Raw genomic sequence first — 22,420 nt, forward strand, 5'->3', positions numbered from 1 at the left:
GAAAAGAAAAACAAACAAACACAGAACTAGCAGCCAAAACAGCTCTCTCACAAGGAAATATCAACATTATTCCAAAGGAAATTCTTGCTAAAGATTAGCACAATGACATTGTGTTCATGCACTGTTTTGAGACCTTGCAGCTATTTTTAGAGGAGTACTGCTATGCTTCCCTGGCTGGAAGACATAAGCCAGAACTCAAGCAGGAAAGAAGGCATCAGAGGAGAAACAAGCATTCCTCACAACTGTGCTCTGGCCAGATGAAAATTAAAAGAAAGAGCAAAGACAAGATACAGTGCTCTTCTAGCAGTATCAAACTTCCACTTACTTCTTCATTAAGATGCATGATACTCTTCTCAACCTCATTATTCATGGACAGAATCCATTGCTGAATCATCTTAAAAAATTCTCTAGGTACCACCCTGAAACAACAACAATAGCAAAAAATAATCCAGAGACAAAGCGACATCTAATGCATCAGACCCAAGGATCTCCTGTCTCAAAGACACCTTTTGCTTCCCAGCTCAAGGAGAACAACGTTTAGTACACCATATACTGGGAACGCGATACAGGCAGATATGTTAATTTGTTTGTGGATGAGCTTGTCATTTGCAAATAATCTCTAACATATATGTTATGCATGTGCTCTGAAAATACTTTATTTCCTGATGATATTTACCAAAGAGAATGGAGCACTACAAGGAAGAGTATGCCCCCACAAATCTGCCTGTAAATGAATCACATATTGTGTTTTTTTCAAATGTTAAGATTTCCAAAGCAGGTGGCAGTTTTGAGAAAGACAGTGGCGTTCCAGGAGCGATATTGAAGCCACCAAATGTCTCTCTCAGATCTTGCCAAATCAAAGCAAATGGCCAAATGAAGGCAAATGAAAGACAGTCACCAATCATTTTAACACTTCAGCTGATCACATTTATCCCACTGCCAGTTTCCTGTGCCAGGATCCTCACAAAATAACATTTCTCTTTTCTTATGAATGTAGTTTAATGTACAGGGCCAGCCCAGACACAATTAACACCCCCGTCCTTACGGGAGATGTGGTTCCATATCATTCCTAGCTTCATGCAACTGGCCAGAGCCTATAAAGCTCATCACTGCATCCACCTGGGCCAGCCATGAAGGAATCCTGTGATAAAATGCCTGCAGCTCAGCTTTGTGCATGCCAGAACCTTTCTTCAGCTTTTGCACCTTAAATAACCAATCTTCCATACTTCTCACCAAGGCTGTCAAAAACATAGTTGTGCCTGGAGGGGAAGAAAATATGAACCTTTAATTACATTCTTTCAGCCAACAAAAACAAAGCTCAATTCAAAGTCCTTTGCCAAGAGGGACGAACAGCCTATATGGGAACTGGCTACGCTTAGTACTAAGAATGAACTGTTTAGTAAGCACTGAATTAAAAGCAAGCTGAAAGAAAACGGGCTTGATTTGGAGCCCTGACTTTTCTTCTTGTCTTGGCAGATTTGGCTCCCTTACTACAAAAATAAATGTGATGACTTAATAGAACTCTTTAAAAAAAAAAAAAAAGCTCTGCAGTTACAACCCCATTCTTCAAAAGTAATACAATGTACACAGATATGTAAAATGCCTGGATAAGGTAGTAAATTACTTGTTCATTCACTCAGCAAGCATATGCTGATGGATATTCTCTGTTTGTTGGGAGTATGCTTAAAATGTAACAATAGCTGCTCTTGATGTCCAATGTTTAAGCCTTCTTTAAATCCTGCTAAAGTCCTGGCCTCCATGACGTCTTGTTGCAAAGATGACATGTTACACACATAGAGGTGGATTACAATTTTTGTAATATTTTAATGAACCAGTTTCCCTACTGTACTGCAGTGTTGGGATGTTCAGACTGGTAAGAGAGGGAAGAGGTTACCCTCCACTTGGTGAAGCCTTTCAGAGTGCACTATAGGAGCCCCACAACCAGAAATGAGACAGGCTTGCTTTGGGAAGATTTCATGATTGCATTGATCTTTTAAGCTTAATCATCTCCAGCAAAAGAGAGGACCTAATTGGATCTCCATGGAGATGTCACTCTAATCCCAGCTGCCAAGTTCAGAGTCAAAAAATCTTATCTTCCAAAAAAGGTACAGCTTTGAGGAGTGATCAAGGAAGAATCATTAAAAGCAAAGACCTTAAGCCAAACCTTATACATTTTATATAAGTCCTTTCATATCTCCTGTCTAAAACAATCTCCTATCTCATTGCTTGATCTGCATCTCTAATCCTTGTCATCAAATACCAAACTATTTGTATTTCTGTCACGTGCTGCTTGACATCAGGTAGTCAGATCTTAGCAAATACTAAATACTTCAGGTAAATGAGTACCGTTGCCTTACACAACAAAATTACAATGTTCTCAGTACTGTCTCTTACCTTTTCTTTATAACCTCTTTATTTTTACTTTTTTTTTTTTTTTTTTACTGCAGCTGCAATGTGAAGGGAAGGGATACCTTGTCTCTTCTACTGAGCAGCCATGAAATTAAAGTGCAGAAATTACTGCAAGCAATTCAAAATATACTGCCTTGTACGGAGGAACAGAATAACTTTATTGTGGTCCAGTTCCCAAAGCCTTTGTTAAAATAATCTAACAACCCCCACTCAACCACCCACCCTTTTTCTGGACTTTATTGATGGAAGCAATTTTGTATCAGCTGTCTGCACTGTGCTGCCTAGCCTTTTGTCCAGATCATTACTAACTATCAAGGCTTCTGACAATCTGCTGTTAACTTTTTGCCTTGTTGGTATCTGGCCAATTATGTCCCTGTTTCTTCTTCTTTCTCTCACTTTCTAATGAGAACTACTGGGAGTATTTACTTCCTTTAGCTGTCTTTTAGGTTGGACAGACTTATCATTTTATCTCAGCTCCTTTAGTAGGCTGAAATATAACATGCAGCATAAGATCATGTTGTAAAAAGCACAGGGTAACCTTGAGTGAAAGAATAAGGTGGCAGTACAAGAAGTAGCTTAGCAAACATGAGCAGCAGTCCTAGACAGCACATGTTCAGTTTAGTTTTTGTCTGCTAAAAGGAAATAAGATGATTTAAAAACATCAGAGAGAAAACGATTTTGAAATCAGAAATGAGTCAAGGCCTTTGAGAGGCAAAGGTTGAGAAGGTTAGTTGCAAATTACCTAACAAATGTTTGTTATCTCACACAGAACATGATAACTTTATATCAGCAACAAAAACATTTATTTACATAATTTATTTACAGGATAATTCATTATCTAGATTAAGATAACTTTGTTTTAGTGATAAGGTAATAAAAAAAAGTATTACACTCTGAGACAGTATTATCTGGTTAATGATCTCCAAAGTAACATTTTGCTTTAAAACATAAACATGTATTCTTTACTTTTACATTTATTTTCATTTCCACACGCTATCCACATAATCACAACCTGCACACAATCCCTCTGAACTTAACGTAAAACTTACATCTTACTTGTACTGCATTTTCCTTTGATTACACTGTATTGCATTTCAAATTCCAGATATTATTTTTATATGTGATTGTGAGTCAAGTTTCTTGGAGTTTATCCCTTCAATGACTCTGGTTACCAACACATATCTGGGGGTTAGACTTTAGCTTTGCAAAAAGCCTGTACAGATTATGTCAACTGGTCCTTTTTTTTACCTGCTACTTCCCTGACATACCCAAAGAAAGCCTGAACTGCAAAAATGGTTATTTCTTACCATTATTCCCACTTATCCGTATATTGTATTGCTGGTAGAGTTCACGTGCACTTTGGTTTATTTCTCCCAGGGCAGCATGCTGTGGAGGCAATGCCCCAGTGAAGTCCTGGTGTCGATTCAGCACTGTTTGTCCTAGCTCTGTCCAGTGTTCCTGTAGCCTGGCAGCACTCCTGAGACTTTCTGTCTTCGCTAGGTACACCCCTCCTCCATACTGCTGTACGTCTTCCTTCAGCATCTAAAAGAAAAGCAGCAAGCTTATTGTGTCTCCAAAAGTTGGACCACCCCTCGGCTGTAATAGAAAGGTGGTGGAAATCAGGTAAGAGAATTATGAGGAATCCATGAGCATAAAGATGCCACAGTGAGTAAACAGCACAATAAGTTGACAACTTAGTCCATGAGGGTGACAATGGTGAGTGCTTCTATAGGTTAATATCATTTATCAGTCACCAGAGCTGTCAGTCAGTGCTCAAACATGTGACCAACTCTAATGCACTTTCTGAGCTTTGGCATTGGTCACTTACAACTTTTCGTGTGCAGACTCTTAATTGAAGCTTCAGCACAAAAATACTAAGCAGATGTGTTTTTATTCACCTTTGTGACAGGCGTAGACACTGACTGTGGCTCAGCTAACAAGTGGTAATTTGCTGATCAAATACCACTCAATAATATGTTCAAGCCCCAGAAATCTTACGTTTATCAAGATCTTCATATCTGGTATGATTTCATCCAATAGCTCTTCATTCATCTGAGAGGAACTAAGCAGAGAGAAAGAAGGGATGAGATTTGAGAGAAAAAAACCTCCTTCAGTAGTCTATGTAAAACCAAGAGACAAGAGACATATTGTATATGCACTGAATATGTGATACAAACTGTAACTTGAACAAAAGTAGAAAACAACAGGCCCTACTCAGCGGTGATTTTTGTTCTCTGACTCAACATAATGCCAACACTGGATGGCAGTTAAGAAAATTCAATTACTACCACTACGAGTGGAAATCACAGAATTGTCTAGGTTGGAAGAGACCTCCAAGATCACCTAGTCCAACCTCTGACCTAACACTAACAAGTCCTCCACTAAACCATATCAGTAAGTTCAACATCTAAACGTCTCTTAAAGACCTCCAGGGATGGTGACTCAACCACTTCCCTGGGCAGCCCATTCCAATGCCTAACAACCCTTTCCGTAAAGAAGTTCTTCCTAATATCCAACCTAAACCTCCCCTGGCGCAACTTTAGCCCATTCCCCCTCGTCCTGTCACCAGGCACGTGGGAGAACAGACCAACCCCTACCTCTCTACAGCCTCCTTTAAGGTACCTATAGAGAGCGATGAGGTCGCCCCTGAGCCTTCTCTTCTCCAGGCTGAACAACCCCAGCTCCCTCAGCCGCTCCTCATAAGGCTTATTCTCCAGACCCCTCACCAGCTTCGTTGCCCTTCTCTGGACTCTCTTGAGCACCTCCATGTCCTTCTTGTAGCGAGGGGCCCAAAACTGAACACAGTACTCGAGGTGCGGCCTCACCAGAGCCGAGTACAGGGGGACAGTCACCTCCCTAGACCTGCTGGCCACACTGCTTCTTATACAAGCCAGGATGCTGTTGGCCTTCTTGGCCACCTGAGCACACTGCTGGCTCATATTCAGCCGACTACCAACCAGTACTCCCAGGTCCTTCTCTGCCAGGCAGCTTTCCAACCACTCATCTCCCAGCTATATAAAATGATTTCTTTTGTTAGTGCAGGTGGTGTGTGCATTTCTGCATTTTGCCCTTGCATTTATCCTTTATTTAACATATCATGATGAACTAACAAAAAGTCTGCAATATACACAATAACATACAAAAAGACTTTGGGTTTGGAATCTCATCTCTTAGAGTCTCGTTTTGTATGTGTACCGCTCTATTGAAGCATCAATGCATGTGCCTGCAAGTTAAAATGAACCAAACTAAACAGAACAATTCTGCCGTAGCAATGACAGCTGCAAAAAGGAAACTCTGGTTCACAATGGGAGGGTAAAATCCTTGCTCCACTGGAGTCAACAGCAACCTCTCCACTGAATTCAGCCACAAACCTACAGCATCACTTTGGAGTTACCATTAGGGACCTGATTATCAAAATAAATTTATTGAGCACAAAAGCGGAGCAGTGAAGGATGTGAAAATTGCAGATTGTACCAAATCTCATTGCATTTGAAAGTCAGGAAGTCAGTGCATGCTTTGTGAAACCTGCTGTCACCAGGCTAAAGTTGGGGGAATTGACTACTACTCCCAGACACTCTGGGCCTCTCACAAGTTACTGTCACGGTACTGAAGCCACTTGTTGAGACTGCGGCACACAATTTGCAGTTTTTCCTTGCTGGACTCCTCCAAATGCTCTATTTCTGCTCCAACGCGACCCAACATTTCTCTGAACTGCTCTGCCTCTTCCTGCAGATCAGCAAGGTCTCTCGTGTCCTGCAGGCATTGGGTAAGAGGATGGGAAAAGGAACTGTTGTAGTGATTGTTTTGATCTGAGTTGAAGGAATTCTCCCTTCAACGTGGCTATTTTGAGATATATCTATATATCAAAGATCTGGAAAATTTCTGTAATTCCACAGCACAGTCCTTGCAAACCCTTTTATGTGGGACTACGTTGGCTCACCCTCCCTGGTTACACAGGAGCTTGTATGTCAAGGAGCTCTTGACTTCTCGCAGCTTGTATGCTACACAGAGGCCATGCAGCCCCATACTTTGAGGCCAAAATTACACTAGCCTGGATCTGTTTCTGTTTTATGGAGCTGGAACAGGGATAGGGAAGAAAACCACAAAGATGGGAAAACAAAGAAAAATAAAAGTTTGTGGTAGAGTAAGAAAATATGGAGTAGTGAGAAAGAAGTGGAAGGAGAGAGAACTAAATCAAGTTTTAGTTCTCATTCTAAACTAGACCAAGATTTTAAAGTTCAGGTAACAGTGAAAGTACTGAATGCTTGACTGAGAACCAGCGCGTGACATACACCACATAGACAAACACTTGGGAGAGGTACCCATCACAGACACATCCCTACCTTTGAGGCCAACAGGACTATGAAATGCTTGAGAACTTTGGTAAGTGTCTTCCCACTAACATCGAGCCTGCGAACCAATGTGAGCTGGTTTCTATCTATTATCTGAAAGAAATATTATTATTTGCACTGTTGTCTTCTGAGAGGAGGGACATCTGATAGTAACACAGGACCTTTACCATCAATGACATGCAGCTCAAGCAGTTGAAGCCACTACCTTAGCAATAAAATTCTTATTCCCCAGACAGACACAGAAGGTCTAACAGATTTTAAACTTGAATAGGGAAAAGTAGAAGGTAACAAGCAAGGGACATACATGAGCAAGGAAATGGAATTAACCAAGAATGCTGTTTTGTGAAGATGTTTAAGGAATCTGGCTAAAATATTCCAAGTTATGGGGAAATACAAAACTTTTTAGTCAAGCCTACCACTGAATGGAAATATTCACAGAATTTCTTCCTGCACAGAACCTGGAGGTCTGTACTAAAAATGCTGTGTGATTCATCTGGTTCCCATTAAATAAATAAATAACAAAACAAAAACAACAAGAATAAACACCTTCATGAAATACAACAGACCTCAGTAAATGATGGGAGGGCAGGTATGAGGTGTGTTAGTACCCAATTGCGTTTAATAAATAAAAATGTTTCCTTGGGATGAAGTTTGCTCTTGGAACAAGACTGTCTGCTATGACGGTTTATACCTTCAGTGTACCACTGACCTCCTGCACCTACCTTCAGAGCCAGGTCATATGCAGCTGAGCTCCAGATGTCTCTCTCTTGAGCTACCAGCAGAACCTGGTCCTCCAGTCTTCTCCTCTGTAACTCATACAACTCCCGATACTGTTCCAAAAGGCTAGAAGAGAAAGACAATGAAGTATGTGCACACATTTCTTATCCATATTTATGGTCTTTCTCGCAATTCCTAATGCTTAAGGCTTTTCATCCCCCTCATTCACCTCCCACACATCCTGTAAATTCACAATTCCTTTACCCTGAGCCCCTACAACACCTTTCCATTGGTATTTCCATTACGAGTTTCCAATCAGTATATATACAAATCTCTTGGGCCCAGACAAGCTGTTTTCTTCATGACATAAGGTTCCTGTAAGTGAATCTCTGTGCCTGAGCACTCAACACAACTTGATACCTACCATCTAAATCCTCAATTTCTTAGGTATCTGAAGACGTCCACAGACCTCTTACAAGTTCAGAGCTGCAGGCTCTGTTGACTCTGAAGAGCTTACCAACTGTGAATGTGGGGTGAAGGGAATGTCAGCACCTGAGCAACAAATGCTCAGGTGCAACTTTTATGACTTAAAAATAGAAACATTTTCAACAGCTTTGGGAAATTTAGAATTCATAAGAAAACAACTGCATTTGTCACAAACAGCCAAACTCTCTTCCCTAGAAGGAAATCAATCCTTCCATCTTCTTCCCAACAACCCTGCTAGAATGATACCAGCACACTGCAGAAATCTCCCAGCCTCAACTTTGAAAGCAACTTACTTTGCATTTGCCTCAGCCTCCTGCATGGCTGCAGCTAGCTCCTCTTGAGCTTTTTCTGCTTCTCTGGTCACCTTGCGGTCATGTTCTCGTACCTCATACAGCTCACTGAAACAGCAGGGAACAGTCTTAATGCAACTTAGCCCAGCCCAAAGGTTTGGGCAAACACAGACTGGTCTGTTCAGCATACAGTAGCATCTCACTGCAGAGGTGAAAGGCATCTTGAAGATATCTTCTTCCTGTGTGCACAGATTACTCCTACAACCCCTTTCTGCACAACGTGCTAAGGAAAGGAGTTGGCTTTGCCCTTTTTCTGTGCTCCCCTGCTGCACAATCAGCAGTAAAGGGGTAGACAAAGAATGTGAGAAGGCTGAAGTGCAGTCTCTGTAGCTCTGATTCAAATCAGAAAAATTTCTTTCTCCTATGGAAGAGAGATTAGAAAACTGAAAAAAACAAAACAAAACAAAAAAACCAATATGCTAAGCCTAGTACATTGAGATAATTGTTTAGGATCAGGCAGGATTCAGACCTGGTCAGCTGTTCAACAGACTCCTTAAAATAGAGTAGTTCCTTTGTAATATGTCTGTCAAGCAACTGCTGTGCCATCATTTTTTTGTAGAGAGTCTTCATCTGTTGAGGAATCCGCTCCAGGAGATCCACATACCTCTGCCTGCAGTAAAAAGAGAGTAAAAAAGGAAATTACCTGAAAGTGCAGATCTCTCTTACCCCATCTGAAGACCATTTCCTTTCACTGCAATGGAAGCTATCAAGAGGGCAATCTTTTCATCATTTGGACGTAGAATTTTAAACACTTTGGAACAATTTATTTGCCAATGCTGATCTGAGTGTGAGGTGAAAATAAAAACATGGGAACCTCAATTGTGAGAGAAGTTCCAGCTATTCTATGTATGCAAACTTCCATTAAATGTCACACCAATAAGGTGTCCACACTGTCAAGTGTTGTGGAACTGCAGCAGAGTTCAAGCTCCCAGTTACATAACAGAGGCTCATTAGCCCTGGGTGTTAATTAGGCAGGACAATCCTATTTCACTCCTGGCATCGGACCCCGAGCCAATTACATTGTGTCAGGCTGGCTTTGTTGGGCAATGACATTAGGAAAGACCTGCAATAGCTAATGCTGCTCCTGAGAGGATACTGCCATAAATCGAGACGGGGATTAAGGGTACTTGGCTAATGACCTGAGCTTAGAAAGCAGATGTCCTCTCTCCACGCAGTCCACGCTGACCTGCCGAATCAGCTCATGGAAAACTATGTTGTAAATGTTCTGTTCCGCCTTCAGTAGCTCCAGCACGTTGTGCAGCTGGCAAAACATTCGAGAAAAATCACAGCTTTGCAGAACCTGGCAAACGTACTCTTTCAACAACAGAGAGTGGCATAGATCACTCATTTCTTCTGAATCTAGTTTCCCTTGGAGGACAAAACACTGTTGAAGAGGTAAAGGGGAGGTCATCCTGCATCATCCTGCATGCATTCACAGGTTCATTTTCAGATGTGTTATGCACTATCCTGACTACCCTCCTATCAACATCCATGGGAGCTTTCCTGCTAATTCCAGCTGGAGTTCTTCCTGAGGCAATGCTCTATGTTTTTCAGAAATCATGCTTCATCCATTTATACCTTCCCCTTTACTGTACAAGAATAACAGAGAATAAACCCAAGCAAAGTACGGAAGCTTTTTTGACATCTTCTCTTAGGCATATGAATGTTTTCAGAGGCCCATTTTTTTTTACCACAGCAGCCTATCTCCTAATGAGCAGATGAGACTGCTGTTTTTCCTCCATAGTAATGCCAGATGCATCCCTTTCTGGCATTTTTGCCAGAAATGCAACTTCCTGCACCAGAAAGCTAACTGTTCTTCATGGATCAGATAAAGATGAACAGAAGCTGAAGAGGGGAATCCCCAGTTGTGACAGGACATACAGACAGATGGCTTGGGCAGAAACTAACTGCGGGAAGGCACCCTAAGCACAGCAGAGGTAAACACCGGGGAAAACAGGATATTATTTTTCCGGGTACAAGTGAGTTATCCACCTGTGAAGGTCCTGTTACTCTGATTAGCTCATCTACTCCCGCTTTTTCCAACATGTTGTCCATTGCCTCCATCAGCTGGATGACTTCTAACCTCCCAGCAGGTTTCCTGACAGAGCAGAAAGAGATGCATCATTATTCTGTACAGCATGGTATATTTTCCCAGGAAGTGAAATTCAAACAGTTTTTTGTTGTGTGTTTGTTTGTTTGTTTGTTTCCTAGTAACAACTTCATTCAGGGTGGTACTTACATGGATGGAAACAGCCATAGCTTCTTTTTATGGTCTTCAAGCAGAGTTGTGTATTTACTGAAACAAGTATAAATGTTAAAACTTTATTACAAAGCAGTCCTTCCAGTGGTAGCTAAGCAATCTCACCCTCTGCTTCAGTTTCTTTGTCCCATGCACAAACCGATCACAGTGTTAGAGGCAGAAAACTGCCTACACAATTGCTCCTTACGAATATTCAGAGACTAAGGTAAGAATCAGACCTCCTACAGCTGTTCCCACAGGTGACAGACCAACAGGAGCTCCTCCTTCTTGCCACTAATGGCATAAATCTTCCAGGAACTTTGTCCTTTTAAGAACTCTCCCTTTTCCATAGGACTTGGTTAAAAAGTCACCAATGGGTTTAAAAGTTACAGGTGGGGCCAGAAAATCACCACATAGCCACATCACAGCCACCCATAGATTCACCACAGGAACCACATGTCATTGGAAACTATTGAAATAATTAGATAATGTTCTATCATGTTGGCAAACAAATTGTGAGGATTTCACTCCTGATCTGGTATTTTAATCCTTGAACAATGACGAAATCTCTTTAAAATGTAGTCAGTTTTCTGAAGAGATCATGGGAAGTACTCAGTAGCCATTTTGGGTAAGGTTTGGTAAATTCCATTCAAAACTTACAGCCTGAAATACTAAAGATCCCAAACAAACAAAAACCCACTAGAATGGTCAGATTTTTTAATTATCATTTATTTCTTCTGGAAAAGCTCCAGTGAGAACAAGAACTACACTGCGTCCACCCAGCTTTGCTGCATAAAGCAATTCTAGAAGGTAGGTAGAAAAACAGAGTAATCAAAATCACTAAAAAGGAAAAGTGGCAACTTCCAGAAGTTATTTCAAGGGATCAAACCAGACCTCAGCTTCCACATTCACGTTCAACCACAGAAAAACTCTTGAGAAGTAGTAATATTGTACAGGAAATCCTCTTTTACCCTTCTCAAAGCAGTAGAGGCAAAGAATAGTTGGCTCACATTGCTCTGGAGGGCTGACTGTAGCCATGACATTAGTGTGGGATTTGAAAACCACCCTTTTTGTGCTCTCCCCAACTGCAAGAAGTGCATTTTTTTGCAGTGCTCTCAGCCTCTCATCATTTTATCCCCTCATTCTGAACAGTGGAAGCTCCACAGCTTGGGGACAAATGCTGGTAAATCAGAAAGCACTTACTCATCGAAGTACTTCAAGGGCAAAACTCCCCTGTTCTTCACGATGTGAAATTCCTTGGGAACCAGACTATGTGCTAGGGTTGCTTGCTAGGAATAGAAATGGGAGAGCATGAAACATCGGCATTGAGGATGTATGCAAATTCCCAGTTCCTTACCAGAGAGGACACAGTTTTGGCAGCCTGGAGAGCAAAGCTCACACAGTGACTTTTCATGGTGTTTCTCCCTTTTGCACTCAGAGCACTAAAGAAATAATTTACATCTGGAAGCAGCTTAAAATAACTAATGCTGAACTGTGGGCATGACTGAGGGGCTGTGAACCAAAAGGAGGACTGATGAGCTTTAGGATCAAGGTAAAACATTACGATTGTTTTGGTACAGAAATCAAACAAAACCACAGCCCATGACAACATCAGGGAATGTATGTGAAAATTTCCTTCCTCCCACCTCGTGTTTCACGGAGAAAAACAACTGAACAGCAGCACTCACAGGACTACTTGGGACCGTACGGCTGCTCCGTCTCTGTTCCTGATGACTCTCAGAGAAAGAGCTTTTGAGAGCCATCATTTTCCTGTCTTCCTGCCGAGTCACAACATCACAAAGGTAAGAGACATCCCTGAAACAGAGGGAAAGAGCTTATTCACTGACCCAGCCTGAAGGCAACCTACCGTTCGCTTGCTATCAGCCCAAACCACATGTGAGTTTGTTCCATTTAGTCAGAGGTCAGGCTTAGAGCCACAACTCCCTCTTCTGGGACAAAAAAAACCCGATGAGATAACGTTTGTTAGGCAGATTAATCTCACATTGCCTATCACTGGCCAAAGACTATTTCTCATGCTTGTTGCCAATGCCTTATCACATAAGTACCCAACATCAGATAAAAGATGGTAGAAGAGCAGAACATTTTTCGATTCCTAGTGCTATTAAGCAATGCTTATTTACAAAGAAGTGTAAAGCTATTCCCTTCTAAGTCCATTAAAGCCAGAAGAGCTTCTTTTCTTAATCCCTCTGGATCACAGAGTATACACCAGTAAGTCTGGGATCCTTTGGACACATGCTTCCAAGAAGAGCTCATTTAGCAACTCTTTTTATTTATTATTCCTGAAACATCTTTCCCTTGAATGTCTCCAGACTAAACTCAGTCGGGATAGCTGGTCCATTCATCCAGCCACATCAGGCAGCACAGTCACCTGCCATGAGAAAGACCAACGGAGAGACCTATCTGCGTTCCCAGCTCTAACATCTTGTCATCACCCTCAGCTCCTTATCCCTTCTTTGCTTACCTTCCAGCGCCTGTCAAGCTGACAGGGTGGTCTGTCAGGTGTCTGAACTTGCTCCGACGATTAGGATAATGCCAAAGCCGATCTGGAGTTTGCAGGCAGCCCTGCAGACAAGGCACACGTGGCTGTCACTTCTTAGCCAGAAATGTGCCAAGGAGTGGGAGAGGTCAGAGTGACTGCCTAAACAAGCTCCATGGAATTATTCCTGTCTTGGGGCTAAAGAAACCAGTATGGACAGAACAGTTGCCGCGAGGAGTTCACAGCAACACAAAGGTGTAAGCACGTTTACCATTTTGCAGGCACTGGAAGACAGCACTTTGGATCTGTATCAGATGGTGTGATCAGAAAACTGATGGGAAGGCAAGATAAGCTTGTATAACAAGGTTGGCAATGCTTTCCTTTTGCCAACATGACAAACGTGCCCCTAATAAAGAGACAATTCTGGAGAGAAAGAGCAGAAGGTGGAGACACTTACCCTGAAGCCCATTGTGTTTTTTACTGTTTGGTGGGATTTTAAGTATTCTGGACTGCTGAGAGAACTGCTTGCACAGGCCAGGGTTCGGAAAATCTCCTCTGGAACAAAACTGTACTCCAGGGAGGAAGAAACAGGCCTCATGTGGTCAAGCATCCTTGATGTGCCCCTTAACACAGGAATCGCTGGAACATAATGTCAGAACTTATTTGGTAGGTGCACATTTATTCTGCTGGTGAAAGAGAAAGCAAACACCTTCATAAAATACAGGACTTAGAAGAACCATGAGAAGATGCCTGCTCCCTTACCTCAAAGCAGGAACAATTCTGTCAGACACAGGCAGCTAATCCCATTTTTAGCAGCTCTTAGATCTTCGGTGAAGCCTAGAGCACTTACCTTCAAACTACAGGAGACAGAAGCACTAGTGCGACCATGCCAAGCTATCAGGTACACAAGTGTCAAGGGATGTTATAAACAGCTTAAGTTATCTATTTATGCAAATCCATTTCCCTTCCTGCGGATTGCTAGCAGTCAGCTTTCTGCAAAAATATTAACACCCTGAAATATCAGGGAGTGACAAAACAAAGGCTAACCTTAACACGCTCTCCCAGAAAAGCATCGTTGTTGTTGTAGGGAACCTGAAAGGACACCATCTTCCATCAGGTGTCTATCCCCGTCTCCAACCCCAGCCCTACCTGAATGGTCCTTGCTGACAGGTCCTGCACACAAGGGACCGCTCATTTTTCTTCCATCTGCATTTGGTCCAGGAGCTGGCATTTCATTGGTGGGCATGGCGAACAGGTGCTTGTGGTTTTTTTAATGCTTAGCCAAGGAAATTTTCAGTAATGAATGATCTAGAAACGGAGTTAAACCCGCATTTATACTTCACAACACTGTTTTTTGTGTTATTAATTAAAAAAAAAAAAGTTGCCTGTCTGATAGCAGGTAGTTTGGTTAGGAAGAAACACCCGATGCTGTAGTTCCAGCAAGGCAATACCAAACAGGAAGCTCTTAAATGGCTCTGCCAAGGGAGGCACCAGGACAGTCCCACCTTTTATCCACTTGGACGCAAGAAAATGTATTTCATAACCAAGACTGATAGGGCATCAGCTCGATTCACAACTGCCTGTGGCTATTTTATATCCAAGTCAAATACACCTTCAGCAAATTATTTACTTTTAGCATCACAAAATGGCACTTCTCTGCACTTACTGAGACCACCAGATGAGTTCTGCTCTCTAGACACTACATCCACCATGGGAGTGCTTGCTTCTTCCATTTACAAAATGGGTTAAGAACTAACAACTGCTACTTTTACACATGTAACAACTGAGCCAGAGGTTTAATTGTAACTGAATTTCTTATTATTAGTCTTAGCACTTTTTCTTATCAATGTCTTGCTAACGAAGAACTCATCTTTCCATTAAATTCATCTCCAGGAACTCTCATGTGAAGCCTACCCTCCACCCCAGCAAGCCTTGCCAATACACAATGTTCTTTATAAATTCTTTGGCCTCGTTACCAGCTGCATCCTGGTTCCCAGTTAGGTTAACTGCATTTCTTTGACTTTATACATGCTTTTGTGCATGTAGGTGTAACCAAAGAGTAACCCAGCCAGCCAAATCATTTCTTGCTTTGTCAGGTAAACTTGCTTTGTCAGGTAAATGCTTTCTCGGGAAGAAAATAGAAAAAATTGCTAAAAACTTCTGATAGAAAATATTGCAGTGATTTCCCCCCACCCTCCCCTCCTCTTTGACAACGCTACTTGGCAGTACGCTATATTCCCCCCAGAAAGGATAGGAAGATTGATTAATGGCGCTGTTGCGTAGCTGCTACAGCTTAAGGACACAGACAAGACTTGACTTTAGAGCATGTGGCGCGCAGCTGGAAGACATCACATTAAGTTCTTGGCACACAAACCCTCTTCAGGCCCAAAATAAAGGCAGAAATTACCAACATGATGTATGTTTGGCAGTTGGTCCAATTTAATATGCATTGAACTGAGAGAGTTTTGAAACTCTGGCCTGTTCCAAGAGCTATAATCCCCTTCCCTGTGCTCCTCCCCAGCTCCAAAGAACATCCCCTGATCTAATGGAGGTGGTGAACAGGGCAGGGGCTCCCCCAGAGCTGTGGGCTCAGCTTCAGGCCACCCCACACCCCTCAAGCTTGCAGCCCCTGCTGCAGGCCGCCAGTCCTCCACCCCCACAGTACACCAGCTCCCCGCTCCCTACAAGGGGAGCGGCAGAGGCCCCCCCATACCTGCTAGCCCTTCCCCCTGGGCAGCCCCGCAGTGGTTCTATCACTACGGAAACACAGAGCTCTCCCCACCACTGCTGTGCCCCGCATTCTGGAAGCGGCCAGCCCCACACCACCCCATAGCAGTCACCTTCCCAGGAGAGCAACCCCACACATCTTACACCCTGCACCCAGGCCCACTCCCCTTTGCCCTCTTGCAACCCTCCCCCCCTTCTCCCTCCCAAACCAACCAGCAAAAGAAACAGGCCAAGACAATTTTTTCCTCCCCTAATAGCAAAATATATTTCAACTGCTGTAATAGATTATAAACAGCTCTTCTGCATGACAGAACGTGGTACAGGTTGCATACATGGAATCGCTGGTGCTGGGGCCAGCACACAGTGGCTGTGCAGAGCCAGCTGCTGTGCTGTCCTCTGCTTGCACACCTCTTCCTTGCCACTGCAGCAGATCAAGACACAGCAATGGCTTCTCCGCCCTGGAATGGGGGAGCTGGCCCAGCTACAAGCACCAGAAGAGACGAGGCTGAGCTCAGCTGGCTGAGGCACTGAGCAGAGCTGGTCCTGCAGGAGCTTGCTCACAGGTCACGCTTACATTGGACTTCCGTGCTTCCAGCCCATCTACGTTCAGAAGGTGGGAGTTCAACAGTTCACTTGTCCGTTAGCCAGTGGACTGATTCATGTCAACAACACCATTTCATACTAAAAGTGACATTAGGATCTCCCCCCTCCCCCACCACAGCAGGTAGCATGTGCCTTATTCAGGCAGCTGTCACAGGATAGCATACAGTTAACTGCTCAACTACAGGATTACTTCGTTTTGGAAGGCAGGAAACAAAATATCCCAAAAGAATGTACCAGGCATGAAGACTGCACAGATTGTCTTCTTGAGAACAAACCATTTTCTGCATGAGAACTGGGACCCATTTTGGACATATTTCACCAAATTAATACTGATTCTTGTGATGTTACTGAGCAATGAACTGCAGCTATACTGGCTGCCATTCGAAAGCTGGAAGCTTCTCACCTCAAAACTTAAGGAGTTACCATGGAAGCAAGCTTCACAATTCTTGTGTTGGAAAGAAACACGGGGAACAGTATATACCGTTACTGGGCATTTGAAAACGGCAGGTTGTGAACTTTAGCATTCACTTAGACCAGAACACCACACTGCCAGCTCTGGTACTCGCAGCCTAAGAGGAATTCTCAAAACAAGCATGGTATAACTAATTAAACAAGTAATGTGTAAAAGACTTCATATTTCCCCTCCAGTACTCTCAGAAAAATGGAAGGAAGCCTATAATCAGAAGCAATTAAAAACCCCATGAAAGTGAAAATAATTCCCTGACAGCACAGTTGCCAGATGCCTTGATCTACAAGGCTGAAAGCCTCAAACTGTCAAAGAACTAAGACAAGTTCCAACAGCTAGGCACCCTTTTTTGGTTGCCTTTTGCTTGCCAGGTGCTCAAGCCTTCAGGCTTCAAACACTAAGGACACTGACACAGTAAATGCTGATATTTTTCGTTACGGATATGACAGTGCCAGCTAAAAGGGAAACACTACAAGTTGGCACAAAGTGCCATGATTATCTCCTTTTGAGAACACTGAGATAGTAGCAAGACCTGACACAGGCATCAAGAAGAAAAATCAAGTCTCAAATCCACCGCACCCTATCTGAGTGCAATTACATCTGTACAGAAGTGTTTCAAGCACCACAACTCAAAAGTACCGGACTGAATTTCATCCTATATTAAGGAAGTGACAGAGCTGTTTGGCCAAAGGGTTTGTTTGGTTTTGTTAGCTTTTTTTTTTTAAAAAAAAGGAAGCTTGAGTTGAGTGACTGGTTAATTGCTCCAGCACTACCCCTTCCTACCACAAAGGATAAGGTAAAAGAGATTTAGGATTATTCAAACTGAACAAGAGGAAAGTAATCCATTTAATTCCCCAGATTTTATATACTAATACTGCCCCATTTGATTATATACATGAACTCCTTCCTTTGAAATCAATTCAGCTGTTTCAACAAACAAGTTCTGGTACGAGGTATTTTTAGAGGAGAGCCACATATGCACATGCTGTGTTTGGCAAAGTTGACCTGACAATGTCCTTTCTGATAAGTGAGATTTCCTCTTACAGGAGACTGAAGACCTGGACAAATTTAAGTATCATCTAGCTCTCATGAAATTGCCTTTTTTTCCCCCTCAAGTTAATAAAAATAGAAGCCCAAAGGACAGTCGTAAGTGGATTGGGAGACAAGTCCATCAGTCTCAATACTGCTGGTATCCAATACCTAGGCTGTAGGTCAGTAAGGAAAAGCTTTTAGTAAAAAGTGCCAGTTAGGAACATTTGAGTGATTAAGAAATTCCTGTGACAAAGGTTAAAGGTAATTATGAGGTTACCCACCCCCTCCAATAACAGAAGCTGTAATTTCATTAGAACCGGACAGACCCAAATCCTGTATAAGTCCCTTTCTGTGCTTACCATCTGACGTAAGGGAACTGAAGGGGCTCTGCCCAACAGGCAGGGTAACTGCTGCTATAAATAGATACCGAAACACCACATTCACCTAATGCTTCTCCCTTTAGCAGCATGTGGGAGGATGTCCTACCTCTTCAGAGGATGGAAGGTAGTATCTAGGAAACTGACCTTCACCTGAAAACCTCCTTGAGGAGAGCAGACAGGCAGATGAAAAGCAGCTCTGACTCCAGCTAGGTGAACTTTTACTCCCCACCGCAGCGTTAGAAGCTGCTACAGTACACGTTGGCAAGAGGCACCACAACTTCCTGGTGTTGAACTTGACATAGCCCTTTCAAATGAGAATGCACTATGTACCTGTAAAGTCAGTCACATTTTCTTACAGGTCAGTCATAGTATTTCAAATCTTTCTCACTACAGAAAGCCTTAACTTGTATACCTTAAAGCACCTGCCAAATTAAAGAAAGAGCTCTTTTACAAGGAAATTGTGTTAAAAGAATTAGTTATCTGGGAGGAACAGAAAGGGAAAGCTACAAGAAAAACTACTCCTTGACTCACAAGGGCCTTCTGAGAAAAAAACAAACGCTGTAAAGTCAGCTGGGAACTTAATACAGAGAAAACCTAAATTTTCCATGTAAAAAGACAAAAACTGCACCCACTGTGCCCTGCTTCTGAACATAGAAAGATCTAAGTCTCCAATGCAGCCACAAGTAAATTGACAATGCCCTCTTCCTCTGCCCACTTGAAATCTCCAGGCAGCCAACGTACATAGAATGCAGTTCAAAGCCATCCAGGAATACTTTGGCTATTTTCACAGCAAGGAGGCAAATATCCTGTTGCTCTGCCTCTTGTCCGTGTCACAGCAACGGACAAGATCACAAAGAATAGAAGTTCTGTAGACATCCCATTACCAAAAATGAGAAAAAATGCAAAGGGATGGCTAAGGAAGATGGACGGAAGCCAAAAATGAGCTACTAGCAAATCTGACTAGTCTATCTGTTTTCCAGAAGAGCAGCAACTTGGGGGACCCTGGATGAGTAGGATTCCAGTAGATTCCACCTTCAGCTCAATATTTCACTGGCATGGAAATGGCTCAAAGAGGGACAGCATGTAATAAATGCTGCCAATGAAGCCTGGTGCAATCCAGTTCAACTGGGTTGCACCAGTAATGTTTTTAAAAATTACACAGTTTCTCCCAAATAATCAGGAGGCAAAATTTCTCTTAGAAAAAGTCCATAGTGAGTTAGGTCAATGGTCCAAATACTTGGAGGACGATTCTGATCTTCTGTGGTGATGCAGCCCAGAGCATATCAGTTTTACATCTGCATATGACATGACCACGAACGTGGCTTTAAGTAATCCAGGAACGTGGGCTGCAAAACAGAGAGGCAGTATGTTAGTCACAGGCAAACACCACCAGCTGTGGTGTGGTCTGCTGAAGTCGAACTTCGCTAACAGGGAAGATCAAGTCACATTTTCATACCCCACAACCCTAATCTTATCCCCACTGAAAGGCACAGAAGTCTAGTTACAGCCATAACGAGCTGCCTGCCTTCTGCCCTGCCTGTGGTTCTGACACATCAGCTCAGTGCCATCTAGTAGCATATCACCCCATGGAGCCTGTCATGTATGACAGCGATCTCTTAAGTGGGAATGAAACCTAAAATTGAGTTTGCCTGCGCACACCTTTGGCTAAAACTGAAGTCAACTAGCACAGCACAGACTTTTATGTAGGAAAAAGTCTGATGCCAAGGAAGTGTCAGAGAAAGCGAGTACAACAAAAAACCCTGACCATTTATAGGCAATTGATTCTCATTGCCACCCACACTCGTCCGGGAAAGGCACAATAAGCTTAGTTTTTGTAGGCCTCCTAGAAAAGTTTCTCCTGACCTCAGTGACCAAGTGCTACAGTTATATTCACACAGCCAGACTGGCCTAATGTACTTGGAAGTAGTGCCTTATGTCCTTTCAGATGTGGGAAAAACATCCTCAGTTTCAAGAAGTGAAATACTGTCAGCAAAGAGTACTAAGGAAAACACTTCTGTTAAGAAGAGATTTCTGACATTCTATGGTTTTTAAATAAATACCTCTTAATAAACTAATAGAGCAGACTGTCAGAAAGGCTTGTGCCATTAGTTCCTGCCCCGTCCCACAGCAATAAGGGCAAGCTGCTCATGCGGTCTGCTATCCCACAGGGCAGGGTCAGTCACTCACATTTTCCAGAGGGCAATACTGGCGGGCATACCACTCCTGGCTATACAGGCAGATGATGACACCTTGGCCCAGGAAGAGGGACGTCCACATGATCACATTCCAGATGGGCCCCTTCCGACGGTCATTAAGGATGAAGTTGAAGACCACTGGAAAGAGGTGAAACAAGAAAAGCAGCTGAAAAATTACTTGGAAACCAGCTGATACCAGTGGATACTCCCCTTCTCCACCACTTCATCCCCAGAACATGGCTGTTCCCTGAGGCTGGTGTAATGCACAAAAATCTGATTATGCACTGCATTAGAGCAAATGCTCGGACTCGACTCTGACCTTTAGTTCAAAGAAGTTCACCAGCAACCTGGCACAGCTGTATACCTCTGCTTCAGGATCAACACTGATTTCTTATGTACGTGACCAAAGCACACTGGCAGAGGTGGCCTAGAGTTCTAAAGCCCCCTAACTTATTCTAGCTCAAAATCAAAAGAAATGCAAGAGCCCTCACTTGTGTGCTCTTCCTTGCTGCAGTACCAAAATAATACTTGTCTTACAGTACAGCTTGAAAAAAGGAAGAATTCTGCATGTCAGCAGGTTGGAAGTCAACTAAGGCTTTGCAAAAAAGGAAGCAGTGCTACTAAATATGTGTGGTGTGACATGAACAGTAGTATGCATCATACATAGTCTCTCTTCCTCCCCACCCATATCTTGTTTGTCGAAGTCCCAAGTTTAACTGCACAAAACCTTTTACAAGCTTTGGACCCCCCAATTGCAGACTCTTGGACAAGAAACAGTTCTATACATCAGTGATGCCACAGCCCGTTCACATACTCTCTCCTGGGAACTTACTTCCAAAGCACATAAACAGGCAAAAGAGAACTGGATAGAAGAAGCCGAAGCAGATGCTCAGAACATACTCATGCACAGCAGCCGATACCGTGAAGACAGACAGCATAGCTGCTGCTCTGAACTTCTTACCAAAGAACTGGAAGACAGAAGAATACCAAGTGTTACAATCTGTTCTGCTGTGGTTTTAGTTCGGTTGTTTCAATTTATTTTTTAATTTTTAACAGCCTTAGCCAAAGGGGCCTTCTCTTGCAGAGTGACATATATAAAGTGCTAAATTCTTTAGAAAACACCTTGGATTTTAGATGCTTTTTTCTTAAGGCATTCCCTGCATGAGTTCTCAGGTTAAGCCCATGCACAACTCATCAAAAGCTCATCAAAATAGAACATGAGTTCAGACTGCCGAGTAAATCGCAACATTCCAAATAGAGACTAGGCTTCAGATCCATGTTTTGTGCACCCAACAGACTTGGAAGTGAGCAACAGATACTCTAAGTAGTACAGTGACTACCCAAAACCAGCAGAGGCAAGCCAGTCGCGTGCTTCTCAATGGACAGTGATGGGACATCTGGAAAAATGCACTGTCTTGTTACTCACCCAAAGGAAGTCCCTGTATGCGTAGTAATAGAGCCAGTCATGTACTACCACGTTCCAGGTTCGGTAGTAGTTTGCATAGGATGTGGAGTTCCACCAGTCCTGAAAGCACAGTTGAAAGAGTATTAAATCTAATTCAGCACAACCCATTCTACAAGTCTATTCTAGAATATCAAGAAGAAACTTTGATCGGAATAATACCAAGGCAATATAACGATTTGCACCATGAAATAATACATTCCATTGGACTTTGAACATTTTCCTCTGTTTATCAAGATTTGGTTTTGTCTAAATCTGCAGTGGCTGAAATGATGAAAAAAATGCTAACAGAGCTATTAGGTATGCCTGGTGGGTGGTTCTGTTCATGCAAAGGGAAGATGTATTGCCCCACAAATCATTCAAACTTCCAAGTAAAAATACAAACTGTTCTCAAGCACAGCAACAAATTTGAGCCCTAACAGAATAAAACAAGCAAAATACTGTAGTTGCTTCATTAAGAAAAAGCTTCTGTTTTCCTTCTCTTTCCTTTCCATGACAAAAGCAT

The 22,420-nt window shown here is 42.7% G+C and overlaps 2 protein-coding genes across 13 annotated transcripts in view; both read right to left on the reverse strand.

Annotated features, from left to right (window-relative positions):
• The window catches only part of AXDND1 (axonemal dynein light chain domain containing 1), a 23,806-nt gene extending 8,019 nt beyond the window's left edge, over positions 1 to 15,787 (reverse strand). For both annotated transcript variants that reach the window (XM_040564966.1, XM_040564965.1), the window contains exons 1-18: positions 15,764 to 15,787; positions 14,200 to 14,358; positions 13,508 to 13,689; positions 13,036 to 13,136; positions 12,242 to 12,368; positions 11,757 to 11,842; positions 10,554 to 10,610; positions 10,307 to 10,412; positions 9,454 to 9,575; positions 8,784 to 8,924; positions 8,258 to 8,362; positions 7,484 to 7,604; positions 6,753 to 6,854; positions 5,999 to 6,162; positions 4,408 to 4,471; positions 3,717 to 3,951; positions 1,046 to 1,259; positions 326 to 419 (exon numbers count right to left, since the gene is read on the reverse strand). In XM_040564966.1, the coding sequence (XP_040420900.1) occupies positions 326 to 419; positions 1,046 to 1,259; positions 3,717 to 3,951; positions 4,408 to 4,471; positions 5,999 to 6,162; positions 6,753 to 6,854; positions 7,484 to 7,604; positions 8,258 to 8,362; positions 8,784 to 8,924; positions 9,454 to 9,575; positions 10,307 to 10,412; positions 10,554 to 10,610; positions 11,757 to 11,842; positions 12,242 to 12,368; positions 13,036 to 13,136; positions 13,508 to 13,689; positions 14,200 to 14,296 (2,118 nt within the window). In that variant the 5' untranslated portion in view covers positions 14,297 to 14,358; positions 15,764 to 15,787. The remainder of the gene's footprint in view (positions 1 to 325; positions 420 to 1,045; positions 1,260 to 3,716; positions 3,952 to 4,407; positions 4,472 to 5,998; positions 6,163 to 6,752; positions 6,855 to 7,483; positions 7,605 to 8,257; positions 8,363 to 8,783; positions 8,925 to 9,453; positions 9,576 to 10,306; positions 10,413 to 10,553; positions 10,611 to 11,756; positions 11,843 to 12,241; positions 12,369 to 13,035; positions 13,137 to 13,507; positions 13,690 to 14,199; positions 14,359 to 15,763) is intronic.
• Positions 15,788 to 16,022: 235 nt separating this feature from the next.
• Positions 16,023 to 22,420, reverse strand: part of SOAT1 (sterol O-acyltransferase 1) — a 29,281-nt gene continuing 22,883 nt past the window's right edge. For all 11 annotated transcript variants that reach the window (XM_040564977.1, XM_040564972.1, XM_040564981.1 and 8 more), the window contains 4 exons: positions 21,880 to 21,978; positions 21,286 to 21,421; positions 20,446 to 20,591; positions 16,023 to 19,604 (listed from right to left, as the gene is read on the reverse strand). In XM_040564977.1, the coding sequence (XP_040420911.1) occupies positions 19,548 to 19,604; positions 20,446 to 20,591; positions 21,286 to 21,421; positions 21,880 to 21,978 (438 nt within the window). In that variant the 3' untranslated portion in view covers positions 16,023 to 19,547. The remainder of the gene's footprint in view (positions 19,605 to 20,445; positions 20,592 to 21,285; positions 21,422 to 21,879; positions 21,979 to 22,420) is intronic.

This window comes from Cygnus olor, chromosome 8 (assembly GCF_009769625.2).
Source record: "Cygnus olor isolate bCygOlo1 chromosome 8, bCygOlo1.pri.v2, whole genome shotgun sequence".
NCBI classification, from domain to species: domain Eukaryota; kingdom Metazoa; phylum Chordata; class Aves; order Anseriformes; family Anatidae; genus Cygnus; species Cygnus olor.